The sequence below is a fragment of the Dermochelys coriacea genome, chromosome 7 (genome assembly GCF_009764565.3).
Source record: "Dermochelys coriacea isolate rDerCor1 chromosome 7, rDerCor1.pri.v4, whole genome shotgun sequence".
NCBI classification, from domain to species: Eukaryota; Metazoa; Chordata; order Testudines; family Dermochelyidae; genus Dermochelys; species Dermochelys coriacea.
Window position 1 is genome coordinate 45,997,747 of NC_050074.1, and position 15,963 is coordinate 46,013,709.

At 40.3% G+C, this 15,963-nt stretch overlaps 1 protein-coding gene across 1 annotated transcript in view; it reads left to right on the forward strand.

Moving 5' to 3' along the window:
• Positions 1 to 15,963, forward strand: part of DOCK3 (dedicator of cytokinesis 3) — a 603,029-nt gene that overhangs the window by 483,106 nt on the left and 103,960 nt on the right. Inside the window, 4 exon segments of the mRNA XM_043518507.1 lie at positions 1,245 to 1,415; positions 6,240 to 6,432; positions 8,382 to 8,509; positions 12,200 to 12,346. Of these exon segments, the coding sequence (XP_043374442.1) occupies positions 1,245 to 1,415; positions 6,240 to 6,432; positions 8,382 to 8,509; positions 12,200 to 12,346 (639 nt within the window).

A 15,963-nucleotide genomic window follows, 5' to 3' on the forward strand; every position in this document is an offset into this window, starting at 1 on the left:
AAGCATTTTAATAAACACATTTTTAAAATACACCATTTATCCTAGTCTATACAAACCATATTGTGAAGTTTCACTCTACTGTAAAAAACTCACTGGGGTAATCCTCTGGAATAGCAGTAATTATCACTCACTATATAGTGTTAAATGCTGTATTTCAAGGGGATTATTCCCCCTCTGCCTGGGCTAAATAGGGACAAAGAAAAGTTGCCATATGGGGAGAGAGAAAAAAAAATCCCTATCTCCCCTTGCAACTGTACTCAGCTGCGAGAAAAGGGAAGTTGGTTTGCTACTGTACAAACTGCTCCTTGCTGGTAGTAAAGTTATGGCCTTCCAGAGACCCTCACATCCTGCTCCTGCCTCCTTCCACACCCACAAACTGCTATTTCTACATGCAGTTGCAGGGGATAAAGAGAGGCCAGGCCATCATGTCCAGAGTGAAAAGCAGGGTTTTTCCCCCAAGTAGGCCCTCTTCTTTTACTCTAAGGGTACGTGAACATTTGGAGCTGGAGGTGTAATTTCCAATTCGAGGAGACATATCTGTGCTAACTCTGCAGCACAAGCATCAGTAGGGGATAGCCACCCCACGTACATGCCTAGCATATTATACCATCTTGGGTATCTCTACACAGCAGTCAGTGGTGTAGATATACCTAAGCTAGCTTTGATCTGGCTAGCTTCAATACCAATAGCGGTGAAGCTGCAGCAGCAGGGGCTATCCAAGCCCACCCATGGCCCTGGTATTTACTCAAGTGGCTAGCCTATGCATCCACAGCATCACTGCTGTCTTTTCTAGGAACAAAAAAATGTATTCTCAAGTTAGTTAACTCGCGGTAAAATCCTGTTGAAGACAAAGTAGTTTGTAGTTCTCATGTAAGTTAGAAAAATTGCTGAAAGATTAAGCCCCCCCATAGTTTTTAGCTCAACTGGCTAACTTGCATGAAAACTACCTATTGCATTATCTTTACTAGGATTTTGCCTTAATTCAGTTAACTTGAATTAAGAACACACCTTTTATCCTAATGAGAGATTTCCATAGTGAAGATTGTTGGTGAGGAGGGAACAATTAGCTATGAGCAGGTTGTATATAACTGTGTTTTAATTTACACAACCTGTTTTTTTCCCCCTGTTCTCTGTGAATGAAGAATTCCATTATTAATAATGTTATTAAAATCTTCCTGGCTCTCTTTAAAGCTCCCTTATCTCTCTATTCTTCTGTTACTCTCATTCCTCTCTTATTCATTAAGGCCTTGGAATATCTTTTCAAGTTCATTGTCCAATCTCGGATCCTTTACTCAAGAGCTACTTGCGGAATGGAGGAAGAACAATTTCGCTCCAGTATCCAAGAGCTTTTCCAGTCCATCAGATTTGTACTCAGCTTGGACAGCAGGAGCTCAGAGACTCTCATCTTCACACAGGTTAGCTATTTTCTATACTTGAATTCACCTGGAAGTGCAGAGGCAGCTATTTTATGCACAAGCAACATATTCCTCCAATAGTTAAGAGGCATAATTTGCCCTCTTTTACAGGCTGATTTTACAGAAATGAGTGACATAGTTCCACAGTAAGTTTAGACAGTGAACAGATGCAGAACAGCTGGGCAGTTTTACAGTGAAGGGAGGCGTATATTGTCATGTTATGTGGTTAGAGTAGACATTCCATATTCTTTTTGGTTTTATATTAAGTGTCTCATTCATAAGCATGTCTCAGAATTTGCACAGAGGAATTTTAATTTCTTTATTAATCACAAAGGAAAGGAAAGTTCAAGTTAATACAGTACATCACAGCAGCTGCGCATAGTGGAAAAGTTTTGATTGATGTGTAGTTAACAACTAGCAAACCCTAGAAAATTTCACATCCTCAATTTAACCATCACTACTGGAATTAATGGTGGATTGACTACAATCATATTATGATATCCTTATTTATGTTTGGTAGTGCCTCACTCTGCAAACAGTTCCATTGACTTCAGTGGGAGTTCATATAAGGTAATGACAGGTTTCAGAGTAGCAGCCGTGTTAGTCTATATTCGCAAAAAGAAAAGGAGTACTTGTGGCACCTTAGAGACTAACAAATTTATTAGAGCATAAGCTTTCATGAGCTACAGCTCACTTCATCGGATGCATTTGGTGGAAAATACAGTGGGGAGATTTATATACACACACAGAGAACATGAAACAATGGGTTTTATCATACACACTGTAAGGAGAGTGATCACTTAAGATGAGCCATCACCAACAAATCACTCTCCTTACAGTGTGTATGATAAAACCAATTGTTCCATGTTCTCTGTGTGTGTATATAAATCTCCCCACTGTATTTTCCACCAAATGCATCTGATGAAGTGAGCTGTAGCTCACGAAAGCTTATGCTCTAATAAATTTGTTAGTCTCTAAGGTGCCACAAGTACTCCTTTTCTTTTTGCATATAAGGTAAGGCGCTCCTCAGTGCGAGTAAGGATGTCATAGTCTGGCTCTGTGTTATTGTAAGGATCACTATACTAACATGTAAAACTCAACATTTTAAACAGTAGGATCTTTTGTTGTATGTACATACCCTATCTCAGAGGCTCTCAAATTGTGATATGCATAGAGCTGACTGGTAATGTCGTGCTGGTTCTCGACATTCTCAGGTAAAATGCAATAAAAGACAGTTACAGATACATTTAATATTGTCCTAATAGGATTTTCCATGGAAGCAATTGCTGTAGTTGTCACAATAAAGTTTAAGTGATTAAATCAAGGGAGGAAAAGTGGTCAGCAAGACAATCTCTCTCTCTCTCGTGATTTGGTCCACATTATGACAAAGTTTGAGAACCACTGCTGCAGCCTTTGATTTAATCACTTAGCAAGAGTATGGACCAAGGTCATCAGAAATCACTGCAACTTTCTACCAGGAAACTGACATTGGAGGAAAATAGTGTCTGGGGAAACCATTCTTTTGTTTTTCGTTTGGGCTATCGTAAATACATAAGGGAAACTGAACTGAGGACAGGATTGTTCTCTCTCTCTCTCTCTCTTTTTTGCCCTGTGTTACTACTGTCTTTCAAAATGTCTTCACTTCAGGCATTTGTATATTTATAAAACCTGTCCTGTTTAATATTTGAAAAGTTTACTTTTTGTTTCCCACTTGCCATTGTGTTGCCCCCTCGACCCTCATTGCCCCATAGGCCCCTCAGCCTGGAGGACAGGTGAGCGGAGCTGGGACATGTGCCCCACAAAAGTGTGGTGGTACTTCAAGGCCGTCGTTTAATTCTGTAAGTAATAATCACCTTGCCTGCACCACTCTTTCATCATGGATGTGCCCCGTAACTCTTCTTTCCCTACCCAAATCCATCTTTTCCTGCATATAATCTTGGAGTGCAGTGTAGAGCTTCAGGTTTTTTCATGATGTGAAATATTCTGATAATGGATTGAATACGTAGGATTTCAAACACTGAAAATACAGTAAAAGTGGTCATCAATACCTATGTGAGTCAACTTGTGCAGGAGAACCAACGATGAGAGGAAAAAAGTATATCCAATCAGTCATGAAAGAGAACAGATATTGGGTTTTATTCATCCTTTAGTAAACAAGATATATTTAATAACTACATGGTCATGAAAAACAATGATGAGAAAGAAAATATTATAGATCCAATATTGAAAGAGAAGAGAGATTGGATCTTATGCATCCTTCGTTATAAGGATGCTTAACATATTAATAGTTAGGAGAAGCAATGATCGGAGAGAAGATATTTTAGACAAATGATGAAAGAAGACTTATTTGGACCTTGCTCATCCTTTCTGCTTCTACCAGGATGATTGTGGCAAATGGCAATTTACAAGTTCAAGCCTTTTGTTATAATGATTAGGTTCTTTAAGTGCATGTATCATTGTATGATAGTAACACTAGTCCAGTGCTTGTCTGTTGAATATTTCATATCAATACTGATCAGTAATGTTCTAGCAAAGACTTAAATCTAATGGTGAAGATGGTAATTTAGAACAGCCCTGTTCCTGTTTCATTGTTTATATTTTCATACACTGATCCAGAGTTAGGTCTTTTGAGTGAATAAAAAGCAACCCAGATAACTGGAAAGCTATTAAGCCATGACAGAAATGCTCAAGACCTTAGCAAAAAAAAACCAACCAAACAAAAAACCTTCACACTTCTCCTTTCACCCAGGATGTTAGAGATCTCTCTCTCTCTCTCCATGCTCCTTTCCCAGCCATCACAGTGAAATTGATTCTGCCCTCTTTCCAGTTCAATGATCTGACAAGAGGAATATACCAGATCATTGCAGATACTTGTACAGAAAGCGACCATACCCTTCTAAGAATTAATAAACCACCACAGAGATCCCGCAGGTTATCTAGCATATTATTGAACTATTACTAGGTTTCCTAAATCATTACAGAAATCCTCCCACTCAGAAGATAGATTTATAGGCAGGCTTCAGGCAAACTGTTGCAAGAATACCCAGGGCCATAATACCTGATATCTCAGGCCATTATCCCAAAGGCTGTCTCAGACCTCCCAAAGTTAGTCTACAGAATCATCAGATTATCACAGAGATAAACTGATGTAGAGATTCACAGCCATTGTAATAGCCTTCAAAGAGATACCTTGAAATATTTAAAAAAACTCTGATTGTTATTAGTTTAATTAAACATGTGTATGTTGCATGTGATGGCACTTGTAAACTCTTTAGGCCACTATGTAATCTAAATTGATCACAATACAAGATGCTGGGGGAGATAACAGGCAAGAGAAATGGAGGAAAGGGTGAAGGAATATAGAGAATGTTTTGGACTATACAGGACAAATTGTTAGTTCTAAAAGGCTTTTGTTTTTATTTTATTCATAATTGCATTTTTTATTTTTATAGTGTAAAGGACATTAGTTAGAGGATCATTGTTTGTTGGAAGGATTGTGGATAAAAGTGTTTTGAAGAGGGAAATTGTGTAGTATATAGGATCAGGGAAGACATTCCAAGTCTAAGGGCCAGCATAAGAGAAGACACAGAAGTGCTTCTCGGAGGAAAGAAAAAGTATGTGGAGGGAAGAAAGATTGGCAGAATAGAGGAGAGTGGTGGACAGCCACTAATGAGATATAGGCAAGAGCAGACCTGGAAAGAGCCTAACAAATTGAGTTCAATTATTTTGAAATTGTTGTGCAAAGGACTGCAGAGCCAGTTAAGGGATTCATAAAAGGGGATAATGTGGTCAAAAAGTGAGTTTCGTGGTGATATTTTGGATAGATTGGATAGGAGTGAGGCAGTGTTGAAGAGAGACGAGGTTACAATAGTCCAGGTGGGATGTTATTAAGATGCACACAGGAATTTTGGATGCACCATAAAGGAGGAAACAGAGGATTTTAAAACATCCTGAATATGAGGGGTAAATGGGTGGAGTTAAGGATAACATCAGGTGTATGGGCCTGGAGATTGGGAGGGCTCATGGAATTATTTACCTTCATGGAGAAGTGAATAGAAAGGAAGGACAGGAGTGTGAAATGAAGAGTTCTGTTTGTGTTATGTTGAGATCCTTCCTCCAGTCCAGAGAAACCTTCAGGGATAATTCCAAAGTACTGAAGATATCCCCTTATCACAGAAATAAATTTTGCTCTATTATTTGCATGGTATGATGCATTATTTTAATGCAAAAATACCCTCACTGTTGTAAAAGTACAGTAGTATCACGTGGTGGTGCTTTTATGGGTCTCTCAGTATCTTATTTATAAACAACCTTTCAGAATGGTTTGTAACTTTCCCTTACTAAGTTGTTTCAGTGCAAAAATCTTTATAGAAGTTCTTAACTCAGAAGCACTTTTTTCATTAAAAGATAAAAATCAAGAAAAAAATATTTGGACCAGTTTGGGTTTTTTTTGTTTTGACAGGAGACCAAAAAGAATCTGTTTAACACCATTTTACAAACCGTGAGGCTATAATATAGCCAGTACTGTTTGTGTTTTTTTAAAATCACTTTGTGCTCAACTTATTATATAATATGTTGATATTGCAAAGCTTTCAGAACAAAGCATGATCTTACATACCAGAAGTGCTTTGCTTTTGTGAGCTGCAGGGTGTTGCAAAGATAGAACATCTGCCACCATTTTGAATGTAATAGCGTTTTAGGACCCTTAACTCTGTTTTACCATTGTTTATTTGTATTTCACACAAATATATCTATGATGTGCCATCCCTATTCTGTAGTTAGAGAACTCAAAACTGTCATAACTTCTTCATTTTCTTTTTTCAGGCTGCTTTACTGAATTCCTTCCCTGCAATCTTTGATGAGCTATTGCAGATGTTCACTGTGCAGGAAGTAGCAGAGTTTGTGAGGGGAACTCTAGGAAGCATGCCCAGTACAGTTCATATCGGACAGTCGATGGATGTAGTTAAGCTGCAATCCATAGCACGCACTGTGGACAGCCACCTGTTTTCTTTCTCAGGTAAGACAGTGGCATCCGTTTGTAACACTTGCAGCTGAATGCCCCTGGTAAATCCAGAGAAGTGATGGTAGGATTGTATTGCATTTTTTGCAGCTACTTTGTGGAGAACCATTCAGTGAAGAATACAAATAACTTGGAGAAGTTATTAGCTATGTTGTACTTATGGTGTATGTATGCTCTTTATGTATATATTGTTCTACATATATGGAGCTTTTCCTACAGTGAAGAATGTGGTGTACTGTATGTGATATGCCCCATAAATAGTGTCACCTCAGATAGTGTAGAAACATGAGATTTAGGGTACAGAACAATACTATTAACTAGCATATCCGTTGATTAAAAACATCTTATTAAGTGATCAATTATGATTATCAGTGCTCAAAGGAATACACTGTGCTACAACTCTAGTATTATTTCTTATTACAACTGCATTGAACAAGACACAGATATGAAGATAAGCCCTGCCCCAGCAAGCTTGCAGCTTGGAAGATACTCACTGAAAGAGGAGCTGGCAATGAGAGACCGGAAAGAGTCACTTTAGATAAGGATTTTTTAAAATATATCATCTGAATATTTTTATTTTCCACATTTATGGGTCTTATAAAAGAAGTGGGTATTTTGGAGCATTTTAAATGCGGAAAAGGTGAGAGCCTGGTGCACTGAGTTGGGGAGGTCATTCCATGTATAAGGGTCTGCTTGAAAGTAGTTATGACAGGAGTGGAAGAAGAAACAAAAGGGTTTTAGATGCTGGCATATTTTGTCCAAAGAAAGGGACAGAGAGGAAACACAATAAAAGGTGAGATCCAGTAGCCAGGGCTGAGTCTGCTAGGGCCTTGAAGGTGAGGAAGAGAGGATTAAACTTTACTAAGATGGGTGGCAAGGGGGAAACAAGTGAAGCAGATCAAGAAGAGGGCAGTGATGTCTGATTGGCAGGCAATGGATTCTGTTTCTTTAAATACTTTAACCCTATGGGTTAAGATATTTTCCTTAGGGTTCTAAAGCAGGAGCTAAGTAAACCTGACTCCCTCTCTGTTAGCTCTCCATCTCCTCCTCCTCCTCTCTTTAACAAGGGATTCTGGCATCCAAAGCCTCCTTTAGCTGCCGACCCCTACATCTTCTTAACCTCATTGCATTCCAATGAACAGAAAGCATCATTGTTCCTGTGTTCCTTTGCTACTGGCCTGTTTTCCTTGCACCTATCCACTCAAACGTGGGGCTGCCTTTGGTGCTGATTTCTATTTTCTCCTCCTGCTCATGAGTCTTTGCAGCCTTTCTACAGGGCTTCCCAGAATAAGGGAAGGCAGGGCCCTGCAGCTGGAGAAGGCAAGACCATTGGCCAGACATACTAGAGGAAGGAATGAGAAAATCCTAGCATTCAGGAGTCTGGGCCAATCAGAAGTCACTGCAGGCAAGAATCCTGATGTGGCCCTACCTCCCAAAAGCCAGACAACCTCCCTGCTTCCACCATTGCACCCTTTCCACTATTTTGTACAATAAATACAATCAGGTCCTTAAGGTGATGAACCCATAAAGATAAGCTAATTTCCTAAGAGTTAAATATATACAGAGTTTGACTCACTAAGCTGCTGTGAAAGCAGCATGAAGTGAACAAAAGGGCCACACAGCCGGAAATTAATTCTAGCAAATGGCAATTCACATCTGTTTGCAAGCACATTCACACTAGTCATCAGGCATGCCATTTAGATGTACCATTAATTCATTGTTTAGTGTCTTTAAAATGCATTGCACTGAAAATCTTTTCTGGAGCAATCCCACCAATTAAATCAGGCATGTTTATCAGGGGCCCAATTAAGTGAATTCTACTGTATCGGCATCCTATATTAATACTCATTCTTCGGTTTCCACATACAAAGTTTTTGGATAATATCAAGGTTGCTGAAATTCTGGTCTGTCCTAGAATAATTCTGAGTCTTGTTTCCATATTTTAGAATCCCGGCGAATCTTGCTCCCTGTGGTTCTTCATCACATTCACCTTCATCTGAGACAGCAGAAGGAGTTACTCATCTGCTCTGGGATCCTCAGTAGTATCTTCTCCATTATCAAGGCCAGCTCCTTGGTAATCTGCCACCTGTCTTCTCCATTCCAACATTAAATTACTGAAGCACAATCTGAGATATATCCAATAGAAACTATATCTTTTTCAGTGAATCTTTTTATAACAGAACTCTAACTTTATTAGCAGCAAGAGAATTCCTTAAGTGAATGGCTGCCTGTGTGTGTATGACTCAGAGCATTCTGGTTACAGCATGTTCTTGCTGTAAATCCCACCCCCAACAAAACCTCAGACAAACCCAGCAAGACTGATACTGTTTAATTTTCTTCACCCTAGCCTGGAACTCACTTATCTGTGGTGCTCAAAAGTCCTACCTAGTCCTGTCACTTGCAGTTCTGTAGAAAAAAGTAACTAGCACTTTATGAAAAAAGAAAAGGAGTACTTGTGGCACCTTAGAGGACTAACAAATTTATTGAGCATAAGCTTTCGTGAGCTACAGCTCACTTCATCGGATGCATTTCGATGCATCTCACGCTGTAGCTCACGAAAGCTTATGCTCAAATAAATTTGTTAGTCTCTAAGGTGCCACAAGTACTCCTTTCTTTTTGCGAATACAACTAACATGGCTGCTACTCTGAAACCTAGCACTTTATGGTGAAGTTAAGAGAACTCTGTAAAATTATCAATGAAATCATGCTTATTTTCAGACATTGCTGCTGATTTAAACAGCCAGCTTTAATCTTCTAGATACTCTTATTTTGAATGCCACCTCAGTTGTTTTTTAAAAATGTTCATAATTTCTTACAGGGTAGTGAAATATCCCAGGTTACTCCAAAGGAGGAAGTCTATGGTGTTTAAAATAAGTCACATCACTGAGTATTTGAAATGTGCACTGTAGTTCTGTAAATTTGAATGGGATAAAAGAAATGATAAAATAAAGTAATGTTTCCACAGAACTTAGGGGAATAGAAGTTGGTCCCACTGTGCCATGGAGTACACAGATGTCTCAGTATAGATTTATATTAGGTCTGTCAAGCAACTAAAAAAATTAATTGTAATTAATTGCAGATTAAATTAATCATGCTTAATTGCGCTGTTAAACAATAGAACATTTAAATATCTTTGGATGTTTTCTCCATTTTCAAATATATTGATGTCAATTACAACACAGAATACAAGTGTACAGTGCTCACTTTATATTTATTTTTGATTACAAATATTTGCAATGTAAAAAAAATATATTTTTCAATTCATCTAAGACAAGTGCAATTTCTTTATTATGAAAGTTGAACTTACAAATGTAAAATTGTGTCTAAAAAAACTACATTCAAAAATATATAAAAAACCATACGCGCGCGCGTGCGCCCGCACATGCACACACACACGCAACTTTAGAGCCTACAAGTCCACTCAGTCCTACTTCAGCCAATCACTCAGACAAACAAGTTTGATTATAATTTGCAGGAGACAATGCTGCGCGCTTCTTGTTTACAATATCACCTGAAAGTGAGAACAGGCATTTGCATGGCACTGTTGTAGCTGTTGTCGCAAAACATTTACGTGCCAGATGCATGAAAGGACGTATGAACCTTTAGCACTTCAACCACCATTCCAGAGGACATGCATCCATGCCAATGACGGGTTCTGTTCAATAACGATCCAAAGCAGAACGGACCAATGCATGTTCATTTTCATCATCTGAGTCAGATGCCACAAGCAGAAGGTTGATTTTCTTTTTTCGTGGTTTGGGTTCTGTAGTTTCCACATCTGAGTGTTGCTCTTTTAAGACTTCTGAAAGCATGCTCCACACCTCGTCCCTCTCAGATTTGGATGCACTTCAGATTCTTAAATCTTGGGTCGAGTGCTGTAGCTATTTTAGAAATCTCACATTGGGACCTTCTTTGTATTTTGTTACATCTGCTGTGAAAGTGTTCTAAAACGATCATGTGCTGGGTCATCATCTGAGACTGCTATAACATGAAATATATGGCAGAATGTGGGTAAAACAGAACAGGAGGCATACAATTCTTCCCCAGGGAGTTCAGTCATAAATTTAATTAATGCATTATTTTTTTTAAATGAGCATCATCGGCATGGAAGCACGTCCTCTGGAATGGTTGCCAGAGCATAAAGGGGCATACAAATGTTTAGTATATCCGAGACGTAAATACCCTGCAACACTGGCTACAAAAGTGCCATGCAAATGCCTGTTCTCACTTTCAGGTGACATTGTAAACAAGAAGCAGGCAGCAGTATCTCCCGTAAATGTAAACAAACTTATTCAGCCAGTCGCTAAGACAAACAAGAAGGACTGAGTGGACTTGTAGGCTCTAAAGTTTTACATTGTTACATAACTGCATTCAAACAAAACAACAACAAATCTACATTTGTAAGTTACACTTTCATAACAGAGATTGCACTACAGTACTTGTATGAGGTGAATTGAAAAAATACTATTTCTTTTGTTTATCATTTTTACAGTGCAATATTTGTAATAAAAAATATAAAGTGAGCACTGTACACTTGTATTCTGTGCTGTAATAGAAATCAATATACTTGAAAATGTAGAAAAACATCCAAAAATATTTAATAAATTTCAATTGGTATTCTATTGTTTAACAGTGCAGTTAATCACGAACAATTTTTTGAGTTAATCACATGAGTTAACTTTGATTAATCGACAGCCCTAATTTATATCTTTTGATGTGTTCCAATATCCTTCTATCAGGGAGGGAAGAGGTGAGAAGTCACATATTATAACATCGCAGCCATATGACAATGTCTTCTATGTAGGGCGGTGTTTATTTTCTCCCTCCGAACCTCCATCTCCAGGAATCTCTTTTGGTAACTGTCAGGGTTCCTTCCCCACTCTGAACTCTGGGGTACAGATGTGGGGACCCGCAGCTTAGGTTAAAGCTTCCCCAAGGCACAGATTCCTTTCTTGCCTTGGGATCACTGCCACCACCAAGTTATTTAACAAACAAACAATCAGGGAAAGGAACACTTGGAGTCCTATTCCCCCAAGCCTACATCCCCTTTCCTGGGGAAGGCTTGAGCATATATCTTCACCAATTGGTTACAAAGGAACTACAGACCCAAACCCCTAGGTCTTAGAACAATGGAAAAATCAGTCAGGTTCTTAAAAAGAACGATTTTATTTAAAGAGGAAAAAGGTAAAAGAACCACCTCTGTAAACTGAGGCTGGTAGTTAACCTTACACAGTAGCAGAAAATTCAAAGAGCACAGAGGAACCCCCTCTAGCCTTAGTTTCAAAGTTACAACAAAACAGGGATAAACCTCCCTCTAGCAAAGGGAAAATTCACAAGTTGAGAAAACAAAGAAACTAATACGCATTGCCTGGCTGTTACTTACAAGTCTGAAATATGAGAGACTTGTTCAGAAAGATTTGGAGAACATGGATTGATGTCTGGTCCCTCTTAGTCCCAAGAGCGAACGGCCACAGAAACAAAGAACCCAAAACAAAACCTCTCCCCCCACCAGATTTGAAAGTATCTTTTGTCCCCATTGGTTCCTTTGTTGCCAACCAGGTTACTTGAGCTTCTTAACCCTTTACAGGTAAGGAGGAATTTAGGCTACTCCTGTGGTTATGACAGTAACAATTTTTCCTGAGCTTCTCTAAAGTTATCAGAGTCCCATCATGAAGGCCGTTCCTAGCATGATTGGAGCTGCACATTTGGCGTGCCATTTCTGTCGTCAGCTACTAATTGAGTGTTTTCTTACTGCTCACTGTAGGAGGCAGATGTAGTGGAGGAGGTTGAGATGATGGTGGAGAGCCTCCTGGATGTACTTTTACAGACTCTGCTTACTATCATGAGTAAATCGCAGTCTCAGGAGGCGGTAAGAGGGCAGCGTTGCCCGCAGTGCACAGCCGAAATCACTGTTAGTAACTAACAATCAGGTTCTATTTCCTGCTTCTCTAATGTTCAGCTCTCTTTATCCCACTCCCTCACAACCACCTACACCTCATTACCATCTCTCCTGCATGAACGATCACAGCTTTCTCCTTCCCTTCCCACTCATGAAACCATTCCTTCCACTCTGGAAAAAAATCTGTCACAGTGCACTAGTCAGTCTGCATCACATTTATATCAGCAACTGATGGGGCCCAGGAAGCTTTCCTGGTTGCTATAGTTACTGTCTTGGATTACATTTGAAGTTATGATTGCAAATCATCATTTGGTAGTCTTTGGAATATGCCAATTAGGTGATGATTTAGGGCTCCACCTCTAAATGGGCACCAAAATAACATTGGGAATATCATGATTCCTCACCAGCAGACCAGTGCAATTCATTTCAGTCCCTGGAGAGATTCTGCTCAACTGATCCACACTTATCACTTCCCACAAATGAAACAGGTTGTTTCCTTCTCCAGAAGGGTGCACAGATAGGGAATCGAGTGTGTTGCTGAGCTGGGTGGGAGGAAAGGAACAAAGAGATGAAGATAGCACCAAGCCTGATCTTTTCAAAGGGTGCATACAGCTGGCCCAAATTATTCAGCAGCATGGGATAAAGAAGGAATGAGAATTCTTCCTTGTCTTTCACTAAAAGAGGGAGGGGAAAAGATAAAATTCCCATCCAGCCTTCTCCCTTCCTGGACTCATTGCACTGCATATTCTATCCTAACCCTATTTTTACTTGATTCAAAACACTGAGCAGATATCAGCACCACTTGTGTTGTCAATCTGTTCTCCAAAACACTTTCCACCCAGTGTTAATTTTCTTACAAATTGGCTGGGAATTTGAGTGGGTTATGCAGGTAGATGTACAGTCAGTGCCTCCACACTAGGAACAAAGATGTTTCCTAACCTCTTGTTAGCTATAATGCAGTAAGAAAACATGAGGTAAATTCCTAATGAAGACAAGGTAGTTTGTAGGGGCGAGTCTAGGTTTTACCTTCACTTGCTAACATGTGCTAATAAAGTTTGCGGATGATACAAAGCTGGGAGGTATTGCCAATTTAGAGAAGGACCGGGATATTATACAGGAGGATCTGGATGACCTTGTAAACTGGAGTAATAGTAATAGGATGAAATTTAATAGTGAGAAGTATAAGGTCAGGCATTTAGGGATTAACAACAAGAATTTTAGTTATAAGCTGGGGACACATCAATTAGAAGTAACGGAGGAGGAGAAGGACCTTGGAGTATTGGTTGATCATAGGATGACTGAGCCACCAATGTGATATGGCTGTGAAAAAAGCTAATGTGGTCTTGGGATGCATCAGGAGAGGTATTTCCAGTAGGGATAAGGAGGTTTTAGTACAGTTATAAAAGGCACTGGTGAGACCTCACCTGGAATACTGTGTGCAGTTCTGGTCTCCCATGTTTAAGAAGGATGAATTCAAACTGGAGCAGGTACAGAGAAGGGCTGCTAGGATGATCCAAGGAATGGAAAGCTTGTCTTATGAAAGGAGGCTCAAGGAGCTTGGCTTGTTTAGCCTAACTAAAAGAAGGTTGAGGGAAGATATGATTGCTCTCTATAAATATATCAGAGGGATAAATACTGGAGAGGGAGAGGAATTATTTAAACTCAGTACCAATGTGGACACAAGAACAAATGGGTATAAACTGGCCACCAGGAAGTTTAGACTTGAAATTAGACGAAGGTTTCTAACCATCAGAGGAGTGAAGTTTTGGAATAGCCTTCCAAGGGAAGCAGTGGGGGCAAAAGATCTATCTGGTTTTAAGATTAAACTCAATAAGTTTATGGAGGAGATGGTATGATGGGATAACATGATTTCGGTAATTAATTGATCTTTAAATATTGATGGTAAATAGGCCTAATGGCCTGTGATGGGATGTTAGATGGGGTGGGATCCGAGTTACTCAGGAAAGAATTTTCTGTAATATCTGGCTGGTGAATCTTGCCCATATGCTCAGGGTTTAGCTGATCGCCATATCTGGGGTCGGGAAGGAATTTTCCTCCAGGGCAGATTGGAAGAGGCCCTGGAGGTTTTTCGCCTTCCTCTGTAGCATGGGGCATAGGTCACTTGCTGGAGGCTTCTCTGCTCCTTGAAGTCTTTAAACCACGATTTGAGGACTTCAATAGCTCAGACATAGGTGAGAGGTTTTTTGCAGGAGTGGGTGGGTGAGATTCTGTGGCCTGCGTTGTGCGGGAGGTCAGACTAGATGATCATAATGGTCCCTTCTGACTTTAGTATCTATGAAAAAAAAACACAATTGTCTTTTCTTCACTATGATTTTACATTCTTTTACTTACATCTGTTAGCTAACATATACATGTAAGAACACACCTTTTTCTTAGTAAAGACACGGTATTAACGTTAAGTGGAGTAGCTCAGAAAAGTTTATATACATTCCTAAGCACATGGGCAGATACCTGAGTCCATCTGAAAAATGAACTTGCCCAGGAAACCCCCAGATATAAAATCTCTTCAGAAACATTCTTCATGAACATTCATATTTAGCACAGTATCTGTAATGTGTGACACAAGATTAGGTACTTAGAAAAATCTTTGCAATTGTTTAAAAATAAATTACTTCAATGGCTTAGAGACACAGTTGCTACAAGGAGACACGTTTGGTAGTCAGAGCAGGGAACTAGTAATGTGGAGACAGATACCATTCCTGACTGCAACTGACTTGCAACGTTACCTTTGACACAATGCCTAACCCCTTTATGCTGTACTCTTCAAATGTATAAAAGTGGGTGTAGCGGGGCAGGACTCACCCCTGTGGCGCCTCCTGCTGGTCGTCCAGGGAATTAGCATTCCAGCCTCCGGAGCTCCCTCTGCAAGCCAGTGTCCCACTTGCCGCTGGGCCCCTAGTCCCTTCTGGACCCCAGTGCCCCCTTTCATGCCTGGGTACTGCCACCTGCAGTACCCTGCACAGATCTGGGTCTCCCCTTCCCAAGGAACCCCCAACCCTCTACCCCCACTTCACCTCAGTCTATGACCACTGCCAGTCATCACCTAGCCCCCATTCCCTGGGGCCAACTGCAGTGTAAGCACCACTCATCATAGGCAAAGGGAGGTTGGACCTGTGCCTCTGCCTACCCCTTGGGCTGCCCTCTGCAACCCCAGCATCTATTTGGTTTTCCACTAGGCCTGCAGCCTGGGGGATTTCCAGGCTGGAGCTCCCGAGCTCCTCTAGCCTTCCCTCAGCCCTGCTCCACCTCAGGTACCTTGGTATGCTCCCAGCAGCCAGGTCCCTCCCTCTCAACAGGCTAGAAAGAGAGTCCTGCTTCTGGCTTCACTGGCTTTTATAGGGCCAGCTGGGTCTGTTTGAGGCATGGCCACAGTTGAGGCTGCCTCCCAATCAGTCCAGCTTTTCCCCTGCCCCAGCCCTCTGCCAGGGCTCTTTTAAGCCCTTCCAAGCTACAGTGTGGATTTTTACTCACCTTTGTAAAGCGCTTTGAGAGGCTGTGGTGAAAGAAACTGTATAATGGCAACGTATTATTTATTATGTAAGACCTTAATTTCAGAGCAGCTTCACTTCTCCTACATACTGGGAGAGAGAGAGAGACCCTTTGACTGT